The sequence below is a fragment of the Culex pipiens genome, chromosome 2, assembly GCF_016801865.2.
Source record: "Culex pipiens pallens isolate TS chromosome 2, TS_CPP_V2, whole genome shotgun sequence".
In the NCBI taxonomy this organism is placed as follows: Eukaryota; Metazoa; Arthropoda; class Insecta; order Diptera; family Culicidae; genus Culex; species Culex pipiens.
In genome coordinates, this window is record NC_068938.1 from 220,745,105 (window position 1) to 220,768,054 (window position 22,950).

Sequence of the window (22,950 nt, forward strand, 5' to 3'; positions counted from 1 at the left end):
ATTAAATTGGTAATCGACCTTCCAATTGTCGGAACCCGAAAATTACGTGAGCGCTCTGTCCCGAATTAGAAGGTCTGGAGTTCTAGAGTGATAGGACAATAACCCATCGTCTAGCGCATCCCCGCGCCATCATCGTCAGCCCGCTGGTCTTACCTTCAAAGAAGGGTTACCTATTAGGATCACCAGGTGCTGGAACTGCCTAACAGCCAAGGAGGGAAGCGTAGACGCCTGCCCGTCGGAACCAGTAACGCCCGTAGGTCATCCATAGACCCAGAACAAGCAGCCGAGAAAACAAAGCCGTATACGGAGGTCGGCAAAGGACGCTGCTTCCGGCAACCGAAGACTGGATTACAACAAGCAACTTTTACCAGCAAACCACTTCTACCGGGTGTTTTCCCTTTTTTTTTAATATGATATTTTGAAAAAGGTTCTTCAATTTTCTGTCTGTAAATTTTCAATTGCTCCATCCTAACAGAAAAAAGATCTTTTCTGAGTTTCACCAAGAAAGATAATAAATATTTTACAAACCTTTGAATATCACTTGGAAAAAGTCCCTTTGAAAATAAGCACACGTGCAGTAATGTGCTTATAATGTGACGTGCTAACCCGAAATGTAAGCACGTGAAAATAAACAAGTGACGTGCATCACCATAGACACTGAAAAATATGCGTGTTTGGTGACAACTAGATGCCCACCTCCTTTGATTTAAGCTCGACACCATGCATATCAATCAACCCTGCTAGCAATACATCTGTACCAGCAAATCGTGATTGTATGCCGGTGTGGACTTGATATAAATACTCTGACAACCACAATCACAATCAGTTCAAGGCACAATCTCATAACAAACGAGTTTCTTGAAACAGGAGCATCATGAGTCAAGCTTGTTGCTTAACGTAAGTTATTTGAATATTTTAAGCATTGTATGAATAATTTTTATTTTTCAGAATAATTATTTGTTTATTCAAATTTATCTCAACGGAAAATGTCGAAAACGAAGATGGCAACTTTCTCATCTTCAACCTAAACATAACCAGCGAAAATTCAGAACAACTTTCACGCTTCTCAAACTACACCACAATCGGCTTCTTGAACTCATCACTACCGCCACTGACGGAGCAAAACCTACAACATCTAGCTCAGACAGTCAACTTTGCCTGCCGAGATGGCACCCTGAAAGTATTCGAGATTCTTCCCCGCTTCAAAGAGCTTCAGTTTCATTCCTGTCAAACGACAAACATCACAATCAAATCGGACAGGAGTTACGAGCTGAATGCGTTGGCTATCGTGGATAATAACATAACTGAATTGCCCGAAAATTTGGGACTTTTGACAAAGCTTGAACGACTTTACGGCGCTGAAACGCTGATTGAGCACGTTGAGATGGACGAGCTGAGCAAGTTGGTTAATTTGAAGCAACTCTACTTGATCGATAGTAGAATCAAGACTATCAGCTCAGCTTCACAAAGTCTTATCGTGATGCCAAGCTTGAAAGATTTGAAGCTGTCTGGCAATCAGCTTGCGATGGTTTCTCTCGCCAAGTGGGATGCGCCTTTAGTAGAGAAGATCAGCGTGCGTAATAATCAGTTGCAGATCGTTATGTTGATGCCGTTTAATTTTCCGAAATTGAAGGAATTGGATTTGTCAAATAATCCTTTGGATTGTTTTTGGAGAAGAAATTTGAAACAAGCGATGGACGAGCGAAAGGTTGAGCTGTGGGAAAACACAATTTGTAGTATTTAAGATGTTTGTTCAAATAAAATAGATCTTAAACATTTTAGTTAAGTGAATTCGTCTGAACTAAGGAATTGTGAAATCCCAACTGAACCATTAACTTATAGCTTCATACTTGTAAGGAACTTCCAACCTCGTGAACTGCGCAACATTTGTTATGAAACAGCTTTGTCGTGAGGGAATTCCGAGATATTCTGTTTTATAAACACAGTATTAGTTACGGCAATCTTGATCAGTCGCCGGTATCAGCTCTATAGGATCACGTGTGTTACTTTATACTGTTCGCGATGAAAGCTGCACTTATGGTGCGATGCACTATAAAAGTTGAACAGTTTTCTTCCTTGTTCCCGGTGGCATGAACTCTGTTCACATTTACGCGAACTCATTTTTTTGAGTGTGCTTGTATTTGATTTAAGAAAAAGTGATAAATTATGTTTTTGCCAAATTAATTGATATTTTTCAAATCAAATCAGAATCTGTTGAATTCATAAATCGAGCTTTATAGTTATCTATAATTATCTACAATTTGACCATTGACCACCAAACTATCAGAATATCCAAACCAAACCACCGTAGCTTTCATAAACCTTAAAGTACGTTTGTCACCTCTTTAAAACCTAATTGACAACAATCCCTCTTTAGCTCCACAATTCACCAAACGATTTAATGTGATAAACACGATTTGCGACCCGGCGATCTAAGTCTGCATTGTCTCACCTCGATGCCCGAGCGCCAACTCTAACCGGTTCTAGTCGCAGTAGGCCTGGATGGTGGTAGCTCAACTCACCGCTGGTGATTTGGGACCGTTGAATGCCTGGCCTGCTTGGATTCGGGCTCGGGAGTGCATTATGGGCTTATGAACGGGGGATCCGCGCGCGTAGTAGGCCATAGAGCCCCGATACACAGAGGAGATTGTCATCGCGATTATTAGGCTCTTGAGGGGGGGCGCTCGGGGTTTAAACGGCTTAGGTGACGGGGTGATGTAACTATCGGTTGTGTGTGTGTGTGGGGGCCGATTGGCAATAAAACGGGGTCAAACCGGGGGTTACCGATTGGCTGCCAGAGTGGCTAAGTAGGGGCTTAGCTCGTGGGCTACAATTAGGAGGATCTTTGGTTTGGATGAAAAATAGTCAATCAAGATCGACGGTTGGAGATTATTGACTATCACTATCTTGGTCAGCGTTTCTAGGTGGACTGATGTCATTTTCAATTCCATTTTTGGAAATCTTGTTCGGAAAGGTCAAAGATCTAAAAAGTTTTACGAGCGCCTTGTTTCAAAAGATTATGACGTTTTGATAGAGATGAAACACGACACATCTTTTTATGGGTTGATATCGAACAAAAATATGGAAATCAAACTTTAAGACAAACATACTTCAAGCATTAAAGCAAAACACCATAAAAAGACATTTTCCTCGTCTATCCCCCTTGAATAATTCAGCATTTTATCCGCAATTTCCGGTCAATCCTCAACTCCCATCGCTCCCTTCCGAGAAAACCTTTGCCAAAACACCATTCAAGGTGCGCCTCTGCAGCGGTGTAATAAATTGATTCCGTTTTCGTTCTTAATTGCCCTTAAAAATAATACCGGGAGCAATTATTTCTGCTTTGCTGGCGGTGGTGTGTTGGCGATGGCGCAAATACATCCCCTCTTCTTCTGCATTTCACTCACATGTTGGGCCGGAAAATCTTTCCAGTGCTGTTGCTGCTGCTGCTGCTTCCGGTTCCGTGTTGAGGGGCAAAAGTCGTCGTCGTCGTTTCCACCAGCACGACAGGAACGAACATGAAAGAGCATTGTGCAACATTAACCATTAGAGTTTGGTGGGGAGGTGCACAGTAAGAAATATTGCTGGATTATTAAAGTGTGGTAAATTTAGAAAAATATCTTTAAATCTGACAATAATTGTCAATAATTAACATGAATAAAACTTCTCAAAACAAATCCATGATTTTATATTAGAAAATTTTAAACAAAAAATCGTAACTCACATTAATAAATTTCACTGTGCACCAACGACATAAGCCAAGACCTATACGAAGAGCGTGTTGCAAAGGTCGTTTGTCTATTTAGAAGTTCACCTACTTGGGACGAGATCCACCCCACTCGTTTTGGAAAATTTAACCCTTAGCCGTCAACTGTTTTTGAATTTAAAAGAACATTTAACATTGACAAAATATTAAAAATATTAAAAATTTGCAAAATTGACAAAATTGACAAAATTGACAAAATTGACAAAATTGACAAAATTGACAAAATTGACAAAATTGACAAAATTGACAAAATTGACAAAATTGACAAAATTGACAAAATTGACAAAATTGACAAAATTGACAAAATTGACAAAATTGACAAAATTGACAAAATTGACAAAATTGACAAAATTGACAAAATTGACAAAATTGACAAAATTGACAAAATTGACAAAATTGACAAAATTGACAAAATTGACAAAATTGACAAAATTGACAGAATTGACAAAATTGACAAAATTGACAAAATTGACAAAATTGACAAAATTGACAAAATTGACAAAATTGACAAAATTGACAAAATTGACAAAATTGACAAAATTGACAAAATTGACAAAATTGACAAAATTGACAAAATTTACAAAATTGACAAAAGTGACCAAATTTACAAAATTTACAAAATTTACAAAATTGACAAAATTTACAAAATTGACAAAATTGACAAAATTGACAAAATTGACAAAATTGACAAAATTGACAAAATTGACAAAATTGACAAAATTGACAAAATTGACAAAATTGACAAAATTGACAAAATTGACAAAATTGACAAAATTGACAAAATTGACAAAATTGACAAAATTGACAAAATTGACAAAATTGACAAAATTGACAAAATTGACAAAATTGACAAAATTGACAAAATTGACAAAATTGACAAAATTGACAAAATTGACAAAATTGACAAAATTGACAAAATTGACAAAATTGACAAAATTGACAAAATTGACAAAATTGACAAAATTGACAAAATTGACAAAATTGACAAAATTGACAAAATTGACAAAATTGACAAAATTGACAAAATTGACAAAATTGACAAAATTGACAAAATTGACAAAATTGACAAAATTGACAAAATTGTCAAAATTGACAAAATTGACAAAATTGACAAAATTGACAAAATTGACAAAATTGACACAATTGACACAATTGACAAAATTGACAAAATTGACAAAATTGACAAAATTGACAAAATTGACAAAATTGACAAAATTGACAAAATTGACAAAATTGACAAAATTGACAAAATTGACAAAATTGACAAAATTGACAAAATTGACAAAATTGACAAAATTGACAAAATTGACAAAATTGACAAAATTGACAAAATTGACAAAATTGACAAAATTGACAAAATTGACAAAATTGACAAAATTGACAAAATGACAAATTGACAAAATTGACAAAATTGACAAAATTGACAAAATTGACAAAATTGACAAAATTGACAAAATTGACAAAATTGACAAAATTGACAAAATTGACAAAATTGACAAAATTGACAAAATTGACAAAATTGACAAAATTGACAAAATTGACAAAATTGACAAAATTGACAAAATTGACAAAATTGACAAAATTGACAAAATTGACAAAATTGACAAAATTGACAAAATTGACAAAATTGACAAAATTGACAAAATTGACAAAATTGACAAAATTGACAAAATTGACAAAATTGACAAAATTGAAAAAATTGACAAAATTGACAAAATTGACAAAATTGACAAAATTGACAAAATTGACAAAATTGACAAAATTGACAAAATTGACAAAATTGACAAAATTGACAAAATTGACAAAATTGACAAAATTGACAAAATTGACAAAATTGACAAAATTGACAAAATTGACAAAATTGACAAAATTGACAAAATTGACAAAATTGACAAAATTGACAAAATTGACAAAATTGACAAAATTGACAAAATTGACAAAATTGACAAAATTGACAAAATTGACAAAATTGACAAAATTGACAAAATTGACAAAATTGACAAAATTGACAAAATTGACAAAATTGTCAAAATTGTCAAAATTGTCAAAATTGTCAAAATTGTCAAAATTGTCAAAATTGTCAAAATTGTCAAAATTGTCAAAATTGTCAAAATTGACAAAATTTAATTATTTTTCTAAGACAACCTTTTGGGCAAAAAAAAAAAGACAACCTTCCTGAAACTCCAACGTCGTCCTTCACACTGACGTGTTCCGTCCAAAAGAGGAGGAAGCACCCCTTGCAGACCTGCTCTCCCCCTCTCTTCACACGTTTGGACCATCTAATAATATCCATAAATTTTCTCGCTCCTTTCCCCAACCATCACACCTTCAAAGAATTCGGAGAGAGTTCCAACTTTTATTAGCCTTCTTGCCTTCTGATTCCTTATCTGGAACGCGCCGAAAAAGGGCTCGTCGCCGCCGCCGCCGCCGACTTGGACCAAGTGCAATTCATGGCCGCTGCTGCTGCGCCTGCAAGCTAGGCAACCCGCGCCACACCAGACGTTGTAACACATGAGTAGCGTTCGAATCGGTGCATTCGGTGGGGGAAGAGGAGAGGATGCCGGGGAAAAGAATAATAGTTTGTCTGTCCGTTGTTTGGCTCACATTTATAAATGAGTGCCAGTGAGTTCTGACTGGGAGGGAGGGATGTGTCTGTGAGCCTCATTATACCCTGCTGCACTACGATCTCGGGGAAATTTCGTTCGGGGTTGGGGATGAATCTGACAGTGGAAAACGGGAAAACCAGGCGAAATTTATTGTACGAAATTTTCAAGTACTCGAGCGTCATTAAAATTACACTTTTCTTCATCAGACCGAGCTACGTGGTTTCCTTGTGGGCTTTAAACTTGGTTCTGTTGAATTTTGGTTAAATTTAAGAAAGAGTAAAAAATATAGTCTCCAGAAAAAAAAACCATTGCCAATTTATTAAACAGAATAATTTTGTTTTGTTTTTTAGTTTTGCGCAAAATTTACAGAATTATGATGATTATTTTAATTATGAATCATGAATTATGGAGTTTCCCAGCCAGTGGAAATATACTGTAGTGGGGTTTGAAGCGCAAGTTACGTTCATGAAATCGTTAATTACATTCTCGAAATCAGTAATTACATTCATGAAATCGTTAATTACATTTTTTTTATTTACAAAATACGTAATTCTTGCACGTAAAACTGGGATTTCTGTGCAATGCATCGTTCTCCCTTCAATATCTGTTGCATTCAATGTTGCACCCAGCTACAAAGTACCACAAAGAAAATCTCTCCACCATTCAAAATCAATCGCAATGGCATATTATTTTTGCTCACAATTTGCGTTCATCTTGCGATTTATCCTGAAGCGGTTTGCCGGGCGTTAAATCCACAGACAAACAACTCTCGCCGCCACGGTGCGTTCCAGCATCAACCCTAATTGCTTGCCATTACTCATAGGCGGGGGTAAACCTCCGTTAAATCAACTCTCTTTCTTAAGCTCTAAAAGTGGGTAGGTGTGCGTGGGTGGCTTAGTTGCATGGGCGGAGGGGGGGCACACATGCACGCAATTGTGAAATTGATAAATCTGATTGACGGTATAATCTCCCCGCACTTATCTTGCGGACGTTCTTCCCCTGCAGGGGAGAACCAAGAACGTTCTAAAAGTCTGAATTATTCAAATTACGTTTGACAGTGGAACAATCGAACGATAAATTGCACACCACGTCCGGGGCGATCCTCCCGCCGATGCTATAATCTTCACTTTTGCCCGCCGCGGCCGCCGCCAACGATTGGCAATTGGAAATTGATTGCTCACGGGCGTCGATTTTGAACAGTACTGGACGACGAACCCTGGCAGGCGATCCTCGTACATACATGGTTGATCCGGGGCCGTTAAATCAACTGGATTTGTGTACGCCTGGAGGAGGAATTAAGTCTTCGAGGTGGCATCCAAGTTCAATAGCTGTAGCGGTAGGGTAGTCTGAAGCTGAGAAAAATAAATCAATTTATGTTTCTTAAAAGACCACCCTACCAACCACGCACGGCGACGGTCACTCACATGCGAATTGTTCCAAGTCCACGTGCGCACACCGTCAAGCATCGCGATCTCGGCGTGTTGTCCACATATCGTAGCAACCCACGCACGAAAGCAAAGCGCAAAACAGAGCACAATTTGCAGAGCTGCAAAGCCAGAAAGGCCCGATTTGATCGCAGAAGGCCCACCGCACGAGACAGTAAAGAACGCAAAATTTAATCGTCCTCGAGATGGTTGGACTGCTTGGATTGGGTGGAGAAAAAAAAACAGAACGATGGGCCGAGTTGTCGTGATTATCGTTAATCTGTGCCCGTCTGCGTGGTCGATGGGTTGGAGGGCTTAATTTGAATGCTGGGTCAGAAATGTGCAAATACTGTTTAGATTTTAGTTTCTTCATCATTTTTACTAGGAAAAATCTGAAGCAAAATTTAAAAGGGCGCATAAGCATTTTGATAGCTGGAACTATTTTGCAAATTCTTAAACAACAGGTGACTATTTTATCAAACTCGCAGTGTTACAAGGTAGCTGTAAAAACCTGCTTTTGGTTCACTTTTTTTGGTTTTGGTTTAGGCTTTGGCTTTTCAAATGCATCTAAAAAATGATTTTTGAGAAAATGTTAGCAATTTGAAGTTTTTAGCTGTTTGTCTTTTTTTTTATTAAAGCGATTTTACACAAGTGTGCATTTGTCTCTCGCTGTTTGTCTGAACATGTACAGTTTTATTTCACTTCCCACACAGTAAAAAAAAAGTTCAAAAAACCTGATTAAATTTCACATATTTCGACACAAAATCTGCCACCATTTCCAGATCTTAATATTGCCATAATTTGTTGTGATGAAATTAGATGAAGACTTTTCCAGATTAAAGGGACATTAGAAAAAGACTTGCCGGTTTCTAAGTATTATTTTTCTCAAAAACTCAATTTCGCAAAATTTGCTTTTTTTAATCATTCAATAAGTTTAAGAGGACAAAATCCCGCAAATTTTGAGCCATAGAGTAGTCCGGACAGAAATGATACCGTCAAGCTAAGATTTTTGAAAAAGTTGTTTATTTTGGAACAAAATTAAATTTCACCCAACATAATGTTTAAACTACAGTTTTTGATGTAAAATGCATCTTTTTCACATTTAAGTCATTTTAAGCTTAACTAAGGGTAAAAATAGGAATATTTTTTTTTTTGCAATATTGGCATTCTTTGTCTATTTTCCACATTATTTTTTTCTGAATAGCTGAGAATATTCTTTATAATTTCTTTTCTGTAGGTATTTTCAAGCGTCATCTAAATAAGAATAATCGGCAACCATTCGTCAAATTTTCGATGTAAAAATATATTTATTTGTGATCAATATTTTTTTTTTAACTTAAAATTCTTGCCTAGCATTTTGAAAGGATGAATATCCATATTTTTGTACTTATTAAATATAAGCCCATGCGTGGCTTCCAACAATGAACAAACTTATTGTAAATTCAATTTATGTATTTTTTATTTAAATGAAACTTTTAGTGTACTATTTATGACCAAAAAACCAAGGTTGTTAACGATAAAATTTTCGAGGTTCGATAACGATAACGATAGTTCTATCTTCTTAAACCAGCCAAATTATCTTGAATTTTCAAGCTTCCTGTTAGTAAATATTTTTTTGATAATATGGTAAGTTTCAAAGTGTAAATACTAAAAGAAATCACAAAACACCGTATTTTTTTAAGTACTAATATTTTTATAATGTGCAAAATGAGTATCAAATGATTCGAAATTTTGCATGCATTTTCACTGTTTTAGAGTTTTTGAATGAAACACTCAAATTTTCACAAAATACCGTATTTTATCGAAAATAGTCAAATTTTTATAATTCGCAATATGGGTACCAAACGATTCCAAATTTTGCATGTATTTTAACTTTTTTTAAGTTTTTTGAAAGAAAAACTAAAATTTTCTAAAATACCATATTTTCTTGAAAATACTCAATTTTTTAAAAATTCTCAATATGGGTATCAAACGATTCCAAATTTTGCATGTATTTTATCTGTTTTAGAGTTTTTTTAATGAAAAAGCAGGTAAAATTTCGCTTCGTTTGATACCCATATTGCGAATTTAAAAAATTTAGAATTTTCGAGAAAATATGGTATTTTGTGATAATTTAAGTATTTTAGTCAAAAAACTCTACAACAGTTAAAATACATGAAAAATTTCAAATCGTTTGATACCCATATTGCAAAGAATAAAAATTGAGTATTTTCGAGAAAATACGGTATCTTGTAAAAAAATTAGTATTTCATTCAAGAAACAGTTAAAATACATGCAACATTTCGAATCGTTTGATCCCATATTGCGAATTCAAAAAATTTGAGAATTTTCCAGAAAATACGGTATTTTGTGAAAATTTTAGTATTTCATTCATTGCGAATTATAAAAATTTGAGTATTTTCGAGAAAATACGGTATTTTGTGAAAATTTGAGTATTTCATTCAAAACACTTTAAAACAGTAAAAATGCATGCAAAATTTCGAATCGTTTGATACTCATATTGCAAATTATAAAAAAAATGAGTACTTAAAACAAAATACGGTATTTTGTGATTTTTTTAGTATTTATACTTTGAAACTAACCAGATTATCAAAAACATATTTAATAAGAGGAAGCTTGAAAATTCAACATTATTTGGTTGGTTTCAGTCAATTCTAGAAATATATTAAATATAAGTTATTGTCCATTATCGTCGATAAAATTATCGCCGATAAAACTAACGAAATAACCATAACGATAGCGAATATTATCGACGGTAATTCTTTCGATTAACAACCTTGCAAAAAAGATATTTGTCACCATTATGTCGTCTATAAAAGTCTCCATAACATTTGAAAAAAAAAATGCTATTTAAGTATCCAAAAATCATGAGAAGGAGTTTTCTGAACGATTAGGTAAATTGTGCAAAATTGTAGGTTACGATCAGGACTTTGTAAGTTATAAATTTTCGCTTGCTTTACCTTATTTTTGCATTTTAATAATACTTCTTAAAATAAACACTCTTAACATTGTTTTTTATAACACTGAGTTTTCGGAAATTTTCTACAATTTGCTCTCTGGAATTTTGAAAATCTGGCAAATATTTTCTGAGAACAGCCTCATAAAGAATTTGAATCATAAAAAATAATGATTAGCCTGTAATTTTCAACTGACGATTTCTCGGAAATTATTGATCCGATTTTTAGTGTTAAAGAATGAAACTTTTGCGAAATTTTCATATATTTTTTTTAAAAAAGAATAGTTCTACTAAAATTTGAGGGAATTTTGCTCCATAATAGCTATTTTGAATTTGACACCGAACCACGCTTGATATGTACCCTCTCATCACAAATTTATAAACATCCTTTCAAAGTGTCGTCCATTCGCCACACCAGTTTTGGAACCAGCAAACCCATATGTCTCGCTGCCAAATACCGCCTAAAACGAAAGTCATGCTCAACTATTTTCACTTTTGAATTGATTGCCTTCTCCGGGAACGCCAGTTGGCCGGCCAAACTAAACCTAAACCATGTATCCATGACGGAAGCTTTTTAGCTCTGCTGGCTAACCCTTTTTCTTTGTCGTCGATTCTGCTCGTAAGTCAGACACTGGCCCCAGGAAGGAAGGATATTTTAGTCAAAGTCACTAGTCACGATGCAGTGAATGAAAAATGGAACGGGGCAAAAAGTCCGTCTCAGCGCGAGTTGCAGCCGAGGCGAGGAATACCCCTTTTAATGTTGGTTATTAATTAAAGTTCTCCGGTGTGAGGGGGTGTCCTGGGGGGGGGTGTGTTGGGTAGTTTTATAACAATTTTTGAGGAAGGAATTCTAGTTAATGCGCAATGACGTAGGTGGTTTCAATTTAAGTTGAACTATTTGATAAAAAATATGAATCCAAGTAAGCCAACCATAAAGTACCCCACAACAAGAGCCACCGTCAACGGGGCTTCCGATGACCGATGAACGGCCAACCGGAGGGCAAGTCAACCGGCGTTCGTTCCTTGTACCACTTTTTCATCGTCCTTTTGATGGATTGCCCAGTCATCGCCGGAGCTAAATGTTCCTCCTCCAGTGGAAAGTGTGTGGTTATTTTTCTTCGTATTTCCTCTGTTAATTCGGTAGGAAATGCATTTTTTATTCAGTGAGGAAACAACGGAAGGAGTTACGAGCAACTTTTGTGTTCTGTTGAGTTGTGTTGACCCGCGGAAATGGCGACGGTTGGTTTATATGTTCCTGTGGAAAAGTTCCAAGCTTTCTTCTTTATGCAATGAAGCCCTTAACATTTTCCTCAGTTCCGATTCCGCAAGGCTAACTCGATTCAATTTTCGTTCACCAATCAAATATGCATGAATGGCCGCGCGGCCATCGAACCGATCTCAGCGATAAACTTTCCCAAGGATTATGAAAATGCCTTTCCCCGATTTCCACCAAGGCCTACTTCTCCACTGATTGGAATCCTTTTTCATCCAAGTCCCACCCGCGCCGTCGCCTTCTGCGATTGTCGTAATAAAAATTGATTACAGGTGTGTATTTTCCTCACACAATGGTTACACGTGGGCGCGCGAACAGGGCGCAAATCGAGCACGTAATAATCGTTTGGAACAATGGACGCCGACGACCGGGCAATCGAACTAATCACGGCCGGAATCGATTTTGACACCTGGGAAACGGAGGATTTTCCACGCCAGGCGGCCTTCTTTCGCTTGGGGTTAGGGATTTCGTAGGAATAAGGTGGTCACGTCAGACGGGGCTGGCGTATTCATTTCCTTGAGTTGTTTCTCGGAAAGACAATAAAGTTGATCATTGAAGTGGAAAAAGCACGTAGTTGGAGTAGAGTTTACTTATTTTTATATAACATTCAATCGAAACAGTTGGGGAATGATTTCTTGCGAAACTGTAAAAAATGTAATGTCAAATTTATGAAAAGTCAATAATCGGATGTTACAAAATGACAGAACACATTTTTTTTTAAATAAATAGTCAGAATTAGAGTCAGACTAAGATTAACAGTCAGAGTCAGAGTCAGAGTCAGAGTCAGAGTCAGAGTCAGAGTCAGAGTCAGAGTCAGAGTCAGAGTCAGAATCAGATTCAATTTTTAAATTTTAAATACATGGAACAATTAAATGAAATCAAAAAAAGGGACAGAATAGGGGAAAGTGGGGCAAGTGTAACAAGCTAAGGAAATGCTCGTTATAACCCATTAAAAAGTTAAAAAATCTGTCGGATTTTTCAATGTAAAAAATTGATTTTAATTTTTTTGATTTTCCGTACGTTCTACTCAACTAGTGGGGCAAGACGAACAACCCGTTGGGGCAATAGGAACAATTCTGGAGCAACATTTGAAAGGAGCGGTACGACATTGCTCTTACGGCCTTTCATTACACGCGTTTAAAGGGGACGAAAGGCCGTAAGAGCAATGTCGTACCGCCCCTTTCAAATGTTGCTCTGGAATTCATGAAAAAACATGTTAATTTGCTGATAATTGAACTGTTATCACTTAGATACATCAGATTAGAATGTATTTGAAAGGTTTCTTTCATTTTAAGATGAAATAATAATATTTTACTAAAAAATTTATCGTTTTTACGAAAAAAAATATTACTTAGATGATAAATAGTAAATTTTTGATAGTATCACTATATTTTGTATGGACAATTTTTTTTAACAATTTTTTATTCTGTTTTTAAGTACTTTCATGTATTTATTTCCCAATAAAATATGTTGTTGCAGCAATTCGTATTTTTTTCCATACTAAAAATCCATATGGTACACTTGCCCCACCAGAACAAGATTTTTAAAAGCTCTCAACAAAAATAACCAAAAGTTAAATCATACTTTGTAATAGGTGCATGTAATCGGTAGGGACACTACTGATCTAGGAAAATAGCATTTTGATAAAATGAGCCTTAAAATGAACCCTAAGCCTTATTTTGTACTTTCCAAATATTATATGGAAGCAAAGGTTTTGAAAAAAACTTCATTAAATCTTATGCCCCGTGGCGTTTACGTCGTTTTAGCGGTTATGTGTTAGTAGAATCAGCTAATTGCATTGCTAGCAACAATTCCTCATACTGGAAATAATCCAAATTGTAAAAATTACGGCCGTACGAGCGCTTGTTCCTCTTGCCCCATATGGTCGTCTTGCCCCACCTTCCCCTATTTAAAAAAGAAAGACACCAACTCGAAAAACCAACGCTTGATCACAAACATGGTTCGCCAACTGACGATTGAGCTGGCCAACAAATCCCACAAAGTTGAACGTCGAAGTATCAATATTTATTATGTATGTGCAGTTGTGCCTTCATTTTCCCCCTTTTCAACATTGATCCGATCGATTCGCCCCCCAAAAGATATCTCTTTCTCATCCTTTTATTGCGCATTTCACATTCAATACGCTCTTTAATAATGCAGCATAATAACACGTTAAATATTGAGAAATAATATCCCCGCACACACATACGAGAGCTTCACTTGTTGGTTGAGCCCAACCAACCTCAGCCAGATGGAGCGGCTGTGAAATGAAAATAACAATCATCGCGAGTCGTTGGAGTTTTCCCTCAATGATGGAAAGAACCCTCGCGCGCTGTCAGAATCAATGAGCAGCGAATCGCTTGTGTGTTCGCGTTCGATGATTTGGAAGTTATGCTGATGGTGCTGAATGGCCCTCGGAGGAGGGCCCCGCAACAACCTCTTGACTTGTGGTCGTGAGCCCTCATCGAGTGAGTGAACGAGCATCGCGATGGTCATCGCGAGCGAACGCAGTAGGCTGCTGACTCACAGTGGTCAGCGCAGTAGACTAAGCTCTGGATTGATCCAGAGGTAACTTTGATGCGAACTCGTCTGCGATGGGGTGAGATAGGTGCAAAATAGTGTTATTGTGAGTCACTTGAATAGTGGGCCAATAATTCTCTCCTACTCTCGAGTTGATCGGAAAGGGATATTGTAATTATGGGAGCTTTAATACCCATTCATGCCAGGGTTGCTATTATTTGCTAATAGATGTGCAAGGAAGGGGAAGTTCGATATGTACCTGTTGAATGGGACACTGGAGAGTTATTTTGAATTGTGTTGGCAGGAATGTTCATTGTTGCCGTTGATGGGGAGTTGTGTGATGGGCTTTGTTTATTCTATTGATTTCAGTAATTGGCACGCATTGTAATGTTATACAAACGACTGATTCCAAAAAGTTCTACAACAAAGAGCAAAAAAAAACCCTCATTTTGATACAAAACTTTTTCTCCCTCAATTTCCGAAATTGTAAACCTTCTATTTGCACAAATCCCAAGTTCTTTGTGTCACCAGCATCATTGTCATCATCTCGCTAAACAAGCAGAAGAAAACTTCCCATTTTGGACAAAAGTCGGCGCGACCCCACCCGGAAATCTCCACCGCCGGAAGAAACTCCTAAAGGGGGCGCAAATATTTAGTCTGACTTTTGACCCAACCCCTCACACACGTTAGAGAGGGAGAGCAAACTCAAACTCCGGCCAGCGGCGCATCCGAAAACCCACATAAAATCACATGTTTACCTTTCTGGTTACCCGGGAATCCCTTTACGACCTCGGAGGATGCTGGCTGGCTAACTTTCTCCCCAGGTTTGAGTGGCCAAGTTTTTTTTCTTCTTTATTCTGAAGATGACTTCGAAAGGGATTCAATTTGGCCCAATGGGTCACCGGGGACCACCGGGAAGTGTTGGCTGGACGAGGACGGAACGAAATAATCATAATCTGGAAGTGCTTGCGGGTGCGGTGACCTGCGGGGCACAGACAACAGACGGCAAGAATTAGGCTATTTATTTGAAAGTATTAGCATCATACAGAGTCTATCTGTTATCTGTGAAAAAATCCAGGGCTGTGGGATCAGAGACAGAGTCAGAATCAGACTCAAAGTCGAACTCGAATTCAGAGACAAAATCAGAGTCAGAATCAGTGTCAGAATCAATGTCAGAAACCGAATCAGAGTCAAAGTCAGAATCAGAGTCAGAATCCGAGTCAGAACCAATGTCAGAAACAGAATCAGAGTCAAAGTCAGAATCAGAGTCAGAATCAGAGTCTGATTCAGGGTCAGAATCAGAATCAGAGTCAGAATCAGAGTCAGAATCAGAGTCAGAATCGGTGTCAGAAACATAATCAGAGCCAAAGTCAGAGTCAGAGTAAGAGTCAGAATCAAAGTCAGAGACATCAAATTAAATCAGAGTCAAACCCAGTGTCAAACCCCGTGTCAAACTCAAAGTCAGAATCAGAATCAGAGTCAAAGTCAGAGTCAAAGTCAGAGTCTGAGTCAGAGCCAGGGTCAGAATCAGATTCAGAGTCAGAGTCGAAGTTAGCAAAATTTGAAGCAAGAAATATTTTTTTAACCTTTATTGATAACCAAATTCCGGTTTAGCAAAATCTTTAGCTTCCATACTGAACATGATCCAGTCCAAAAAGTATGCAACGTTCAAATAAATCGCTGCACCCGAGTCGCAACGATTAACTTGCGTTCTAATGCCATATTGAACAAACCGATATCCGTTGTACAGAACGGCAGCACCCAGTGGTTCTCCACCGTGTCCTTCACAAGGAACGAACAAATCAAGTTTGGTACATAGGTGGGCGTTAGTTTCGATTGGAATGCTCAAATTATTGTAGTACTTTTGGCATTTTTTGGCGCCAAATTCTCTCACTTATTCCTTACGTAAAATCGATTGGTATCGATTACTCAGCAGGGTTTCTTTCCAACCTGTGACAAAGTGTAAGGCTGGTCGCTGGTTTTGTAATTCATTTGTCACCGGTAGGCAAACAGGCTGGATGTGAAAATCTTAGGATTACAGTCAATGCGTAATATAGAACAAAACGGCTTAGTACCTTCATAAACAACATTTCCAGCAAGTCGAATCAGCCCGATATCGTGACTATGATGCTTGATAAAGTGCTCCACGTCATAGTCCTGCACCACAAGAGCACAATCGTTTTTGTCAATCAAATCACAATCCCGATGGTTTCCGATTTCCTGCTCTCCAAGACGTACAACGTTACTGCAAACATAAGTACAAAATATTAAACCTTCAAGCCATCTCTCCGTCCTGTCCATACATCTTCCCATGACTAACGCATGCACCGGACGTCAGCACGTAGCGTCGATTGATGAGCGTTCCAGTGCAGCTAAAGTACGGCAGGTAAGTGTAGTGAAGTCGGCGGTAGCCTACGAGAGCAATCCAGGGAAATTCGTACACTTCCGAGTGGAAATCGTCGTACACTCGGCTGGGGATGAAATTTCCACACTGTTTCGGCAGACGGTTGGCGTAATCTGGCGCTGATGGAGGCATTGGTTGATCAGTTGAGATTTTTAAGGTTTTGATTTCCTCCAAATACGAGATATCCGTTATCATCTTAATAAATTGAATATGTTGTGTTAGTCCTTGGAATCCCACGTAGGTTTGTCCTTGAGGTAGTTGAATCAACACCCCAACCAAGTACCAAATATTATCTCTTTCAACGAAGAATCCTCCACCTGTCGCGGCTTTGTTCACTATAGTTCCATTTGAAATTTCAGCACATAAAAGCCACTGACTCAACTCAGAACACTTTGACGGATGCATTACAGATAATTCAGAACTCTTCAATACATCTGGTTGCTTCCTCGTCGAACTCCAACCAGCCATCGTTCCATCCCCAATATCTTCCAAAAACCCTTGATAAACACAAATCGGTTGAACGTAATCACCAAACTGAACACCTTCACCCAACTCCAGCAGCGCAATCGAGCTTCCATTCTCCCAAACCCCATACGTCACAAAAGTATGCACAACCCTGCGAAATCGTCCAAATCTAAGACTCAGCCGTTCCAAATCGAACACCCCTAGCCGAACCGCGAACAAATTTGAGTTCAAAAGATTCAAATACTCGTCCAAAACGCACTGCCCGGCCGTAAGAACAAACTTTTCGCTGATAAGCGTCCCACCGCAAGTGTACTCCATGGTGCGGTTGGTTGGCGTGGCGCGGTACACGGCCACGTGCCACGGCCACTGGCCATCGGAGGTCTTCACCTTGCGAATCCCGCACTCGTTGCTGCTGATCCAGGAGCCCTGCTGGCGAGTCGGGACTAACAGTAGTAGAAATGGAACGACTGCTAGGTAAAATTTCATCTCAAAGCAACAACTTCTTCAGACAATGTTGCAAATTCAACTGACTGTTATCAGCAGAGTTGTTCTTTATGGTATAATCGTATAACCCAACTTTGAAACCAGTTTCAAATGGACCGGTTGGAGCTTGATTGGCGGAAGATCGCCGATTTATTCATGACGTGATTCAGTTTGAATGACGGTCCAGTTTGGCATAGAACTCTCAAGATAGAAGATTGCTTTGTTACGCACTCGGAACGAAATGCTTAGATTCAATTTATTCTACTATTTTGTCATACCACTTCTAACGTGCGTTGAGTGCAGTGATTTTTTCCAGTGTGGTCAACGTCAAGTCAGTGCTCCAAACATTACAATCGCAGCAAGCGACACCTATCGAGGCCAGTGGCCGTGGCACGTGGCGATCTACCTTGCAAGACCCAATCAAAGGCTAAATTACACGTGCGCTGGTACCTTAATAGGGACGAAATATGTTCTAACGGCTGGTCAGTGTACTCGGGACCAGAATGGAAACGAAGAATTGAGCGAGAAATTCTTCATTCGATTGGGAGCCTACGATCTGGGCCGAGTGAACCGGAACTTTGAGCGGTATCGGACAGTGCAGCGAATTCATCGAGCTCTTGAAGATGAAAGAGAACTAGTTGAAATGGCGGATGATGTCAGGGATCGGAGGGTGGAGGTTGCGATTTTGGAGCTGGAAACTCACGTAAGATTTACTAGATACGTCCAACCGGCCTGCGTTCATCCTCAAGCTATTTTTTTCACGAATGCCACGGTCATTGGATGGAGATCTACAACGAATCATAGCTCGTCCGCGGAGCTTAGAAATTATCTAATGCCAATTCTTGATGATTATGATTGTCTCTACTCAGAGTTTGGGCCTTTCTTCAGAGAAATGCCATGGTGTGTCGGAATTCCAATGGCACTGGCCTCTGTTACGGGGATGTAGGAGGAGGTCTTTACAACGTAGTAGACGGCATGTGGCACGTTATAGGCGTATTGTTTGAGGCCCCTCCAAAAGAAAATGACCAAAGATGTGTAACAAAGAGTTACGCACTGTATAATTCAGTTGATTACTATAAACAATTTATTTTGAAATATACTGGATTGTCGTATCTTGATAGAGACAAAACGACGATTAATGCCACGGATATAAAATCATCACCGAAACGCTCAAATTTGTTTCCAAAACAATGTGGAAATTTTATTCCCAATAAGCAACCTGACAGTGAAGACGTACACACTATGGAACAGCCTTGGTTGGCCATTATTGGAAGAAAAGATGCAGATAAGAAACCTTCCTTTTACTGTTTAGGAACACTCATCAACAAACGCTATGTGTTGACTTCTGCTGCCTGCATTTATAAAGGGGGCATGTAAGATGAACTGTTTACATTCAAAGACAGCTGCCGACCACTTTAATGAGTTACATTTCACTTTTGCAGGAACACGGTGCGATTAGGAGAGAATAGTCTGAACAAGATTAAAAATTGCAGTGTGAACCCCGAACCCGATTGTTTCCTACTTGCTCAGGACTTTGAAGTTCAGTACCACATTCATCATGAAAGTTACGACAAAAAAAATCAAATACATGATATTGGATTGACACGCTTGTTGAAAGATGTTGTATATCAAGGTTTGCGAAAAAAAATCCATAGGTTATAATTATTTCAATTCACTTATATCTGATATACTTTAAGATCATATTCAACCTGTGTGTCTGCCAGTTACTGACGACCTCAAAAAGCAACAACTTTCTCAGTACGTTTTAGCTGGCTGGCATGAAGGGTGGAACACTTTTTTATCGTTTGTGAAGCCGCAAAAGGAGACGGTTCAAAGAATGGAACTCACCGAGTGTCTTGAGCAGCGAAAATCATTAAACTCTTCCATAAAACTATTTGAGGATGCCATTTTTTGTACCAATGATACCGTCCATTTCTCAAAATGTATTGGATACGGTGGGGAACCACTGGGATATCCAGTCCAGCACAACAACGAACGCTATGTTCAGTTTGGAATAAGATCATTTAGAGACAATTGTAGATTTTTCTCTTTGGTTTACACGAACATTTCATATTACATGGATTGGATTATGGACAACATGGAGATGGATGCCCCACAAGAAGGTCGCGTCCTTTTGAAAAGAAAGGGGACCGATTTCTTGATTAGGTCCTAAACATTTTAATAGAATTTGAACATCATATTAATTTTTTTTTAAACTTTTGAATTTTAAGTCCAAAATTCTAAATTCGATATTTTTATGAATTAGGTCGGCTGCCATGCTATCTTGTCGCACGTGCATTTTGAGCCAAATTGAGTTAGGAATACGTTTTTTTTAAATCTCTCAATGCCTCACCTTTACTTTAAAAAACTCCGTGCATTATTGTCACTCTTTATATGAAAGAAGTTCCAATTTTGTCGTGCTGTCTTGACACACCCTGAAAATTGCTGTAAGTGCGACAACTGGTCAAAGGGATTTCAGATCAGAACGCGTTTGACAAACGTACATGCCCGAATACCGTAAACATTTGTAATTACCTATAACTCGGGACTTCTGCAACCAAATTCAACCAAACTTCGGGACAATGCACATAATGGTCAGCCAAACAATAACTTTTTGTTATTGTTTACATTGCGTGTTCTAGTTTTTGTTTATTCATGGCCAAACATTAAAACGCGTTTTTCTCGGAACGTCAAAAAGCGACAAGATAGCACGACAGTGACACTCCTTTGAGATTTTAAGATACCAACTGTAATTCAAACATTTTCTACAACCGATAGAAACCTCGCTGATTGTCATGACCTCCCACGATTCTCCAACCATTCATATGTGACAATTAAAACCCGTATTGCATAAATTATAAATTTGTTGCTACGCCAACTGGAAACTTCTGTGGTTTTTCACTCCAAACAACCGAACCAAAATCTCGTAATTGGGGGCTCTAAAACCTAACTTAATTTATATAAAGCCGGACAAATTTTCCATATTCCTTCACCGAAAAAAAGCGATCCAAAGTTTTCCCTCCACTCTTTCTTAAGGGACCACCTCACCTCCCCGGCTGCCAATCAATCTTGATTGGCAGATTTTTCCCATTTAATTTCCTGTCCTGTTCCTGCTGTCTGCTGCCCGGAAGGAGAGGAAGCAGCAAAAACCACGAGAATCGCTTTCAATTGGCAATAAATTAAAGCTCACCGGCCAAGAGTAATGTGTCTAGAATTTTAAATTTTGCTCCCCGTATTTTATTAGCCAAAGCCATATTCTCTAACTGAAGCGCACCAGCTGCCCTCCCGGAAAATGTGTGACTTCCAGGAAAAAACCGCCTTCGAAAGGTTTCGTTTTTTTTTATTATTATTATGGGAAAGGCGTTATTTATCCCCAAGTGGGCCGAAAGGACGAAACGAAACAGAAAGAAAAAAAGAATTAACACAAAATTTATCCGCACTCCATAAAACACTTATTTATTGTTTTGGGCCCACTTTGTGAAGTGGGGTGGGGAGGAACGGGGAAGCTTTCACAGCAGGAAGTGACAATTCGGGATATTTCTTCCTGTCAGAGGAAAAGGGAACGGTGGCCAGGAAATCCCAAATTTGCCACCGAAATTGATGATGACCACTAATCATAGGGTGAGGGAGGTGGATTGGTAGAGTGCGGTACGTGACTGAACATTTTGATTGGGGAAGTTACGGGGAGTTTGGTTTATTTCAGCTTGTCTATGTTTTCTAGACTTTTTACAGTGGTGATTAGTAATATTTTATAAACCTCTTTTCTCAACTGTTTTGTGTTGTGAGATTTATATAGCTTGACTTTTAATTTTTCTTTTTTTTCCTTCGTTTAAAATATTTTTCAATTTTTTTTAAATCAAGACTAACATTTCAAAAGGGCTAAATATTCAATATTACGCAATTTTAAAATGTTAGTCTTGGTTTAAAAATTTCACGAATGTTTCATATTTTAACATTGAAAATCGGACCATTAGTTCCTGAGATATCGATATTAGAAAACGGTGAGTTGTTTGGGTGAGACTTAGAAAACATCAATTTTCCTGTTTTTAAACCTTTGCATTGCAATATCTCAGCAACTAAGGGTCGTATCAACAAAGTTCAAAAAAGCAAAATATAGAGAATTTTCTCAGCTTTTCAAAAATATTTTTTTCAAATGCGGGCAAACATGTTCACTAATTTAAACAAATGAAAAACTGCGACTATTTTCAAAAAAGTTACCTAATAATGGCTTTAACTTGAAAACGCTGCACTTTATAAAAATTTCACTAAATTACTTTTTGATTGCAAATTTGATTTTACATCGAAAAATTAAGTTGAAAAATTTTTACGACCAGTATTTCGATTTTTTGAAAAAATCAGTATTGATTAAAAAATTCATAACTCGGTCAAAGATTTTTTGCACAACCTGAAAATTCTGTAAAGTTGGTATTTTATGTCCTCTAAAACATATAAAAAAAAGAGTTTTTTTGCAAATCAAGTTTTAGTGACAAAAAGTTGAATAAAAAATCAACAATTTTTTTTTTACCATGTATCATTTTTTTAAAAAAATTCCTTCAAAAGATATGATATGATTCAAAATGGCTTCTTTGGGCATACCGAAGGCACCAAAAAAGTTTTAGTCGGATTAAAAATTACAAAAAAAACGAAAGATCGAAATCTGAGAGAACTGCTCAATATTTTTTCTAATTACTTCAAAATATTTAAATTGGAAAAATGCGTTTGAAAAGGTTTTAAGTTGTTTGCACTTCTTTTTCCATTGTTCATTATATATTTTCCCCCTGATTTTTTAACTTGTTAAAAAAAACATGAATAAAATATGACTGTCATATGCATATTTCATTAATTTGCTCATACCATTGTTGATTTCACTTGCAATTCTAATGCAGCATTTTTTAACAATTTAAAATTTAAGTAGCCAAGACTAAAGTTATTTTTGTAAGGCTACTTAAATTTTTAACCTCATGTCTTATTCTTTGCCTTACGATTTAGATTATTGGAAAAACTAAATTGATTTTCATACATTATTTTATATCAAGATTTGTAAGAAATATTG

General features: G+C 37.5%; 3 protein-coding genes across 3 annotated transcripts; 2 read left to right on the plus strand and 1 right to left on the minus strand.

Moving 5' to 3' along the window:
• The first annotated feature begins 733 nt into the window (after nt 1-733).
• Nucleotides 734-1,763, plus strand: LOC128093099 (leucine-rich repeat-containing protein 39-like). The gene is made up of 2 exons (XM_052708751.1): nt 734-897; nt 949-1,763. Exons 1-2 carry the CDS (start codon nt 875-877, stop codon nt 1,742-1,744), a joined length of 819 nt encoding a protein of 272 aa, XP_052564711.1. The 5' UTR covers nt 734-874; the 3' UTR covers nt 1,745-1,763.
• Nucleotides 1,764-16,128: 14,365 nt separating this feature from the next.
• Nucleotides 16,129-18,028, minus strand: LOC128092923 (transmembrane protease serine 9-like). Its single transcript, XM_052708116.1, has 2 exons — nt 16,849-18,028; nt 16,129-16,790 (listed from the first exon to the last, which is right to left on the minus strand). Exons 1-2 carry the CDS (start codon nt 17,898-17,900, stop codon nt 16,541-16,543), a joined length of 1,302 nt encoding a protein of 433 aa, XP_052564076.1. The 5' UTR covers nt 17,901-18,028; the 3' UTR covers nt 16,129-16,540.
• A 53-nt stretch (nt 18,029-18,081) lies between these two features.
• LOC120416703 (serine protease grass-like) lies at nt 18,082-20,732 on the plus strand. The gene is made up of 3 exons (XM_039578518.2): nt 18,082-19,270; nt 19,340-19,530; nt 19,595-20,732. The coding sequence occupies exons 1-3, from the start codon at nt 18,795-18,797 to the stop codon at nt 20,068-20,070; spliced, it is 1,143 nt and encodes a 380-aa protein (XP_039434452.1). The 5' UTR covers nt 18,082-18,794; the 3' UTR covers nt 20,071-20,732.
• Nucleotides 20,733-22,950: the final 2,218 nt, after the last annotated feature.

What these genes read in the sequence shown, in the direction of transcription:
- LOC128093099 (XM_052708751.1), top strand. Translation starts at nt 875, where the DNA reads ATGAGTCAAGCTTGTTGCTTAAC. An exon ending in AGTCAAGCTTGTTGCTTAAC is followed by an intron (nt 898 to 948) that starts GTAAGTTATTTG and finishes TTTATTTTTCAG; the next exon opens with AATAATTATTTGTTTATTCA.
- LOC128092923 (XM_052708116.1), bottom strand. Translation starts at nt 17,900, where the DNA reads ATGAAATTTTACCTAGCAGTCGTTCCATTTCTACTACTGTTAGTCCCG. An exon ending in TGCGTTAGTCATGGGAAGAT is followed by an intron (nt 16,791 to 16,848) that starts GTATGGACAGGA and finishes TTATGTTTGCAG; the next exon opens with TAACGTTGTACGTCTTGGAG.
- LOC120416703 (XM_039578518.2), top strand. Translation starts at nt 18,795, where the DNA reads ATGGTGTGTCGGAATTCCAATGGCACTGGCCTCTGTTACGGGGATGTA. An exon ending in TGCATTTATAAAGGGGGCAT is followed by an intron (nt 19,271 to 19,339) that starts GTAAGATGAACT and finishes TCACTTTTGCAG; the next exon opens with GAACACGGTGCGATTAGGAG. An exon ending in GAAAGATGTTGTATATCAAG is followed by an intron (nt 19,531 to 19,594) that starts GTTTGCGAAAAA and finishes ATATACTTTAAG; the next exon opens with ATCATATTCAACCTGTGTGT.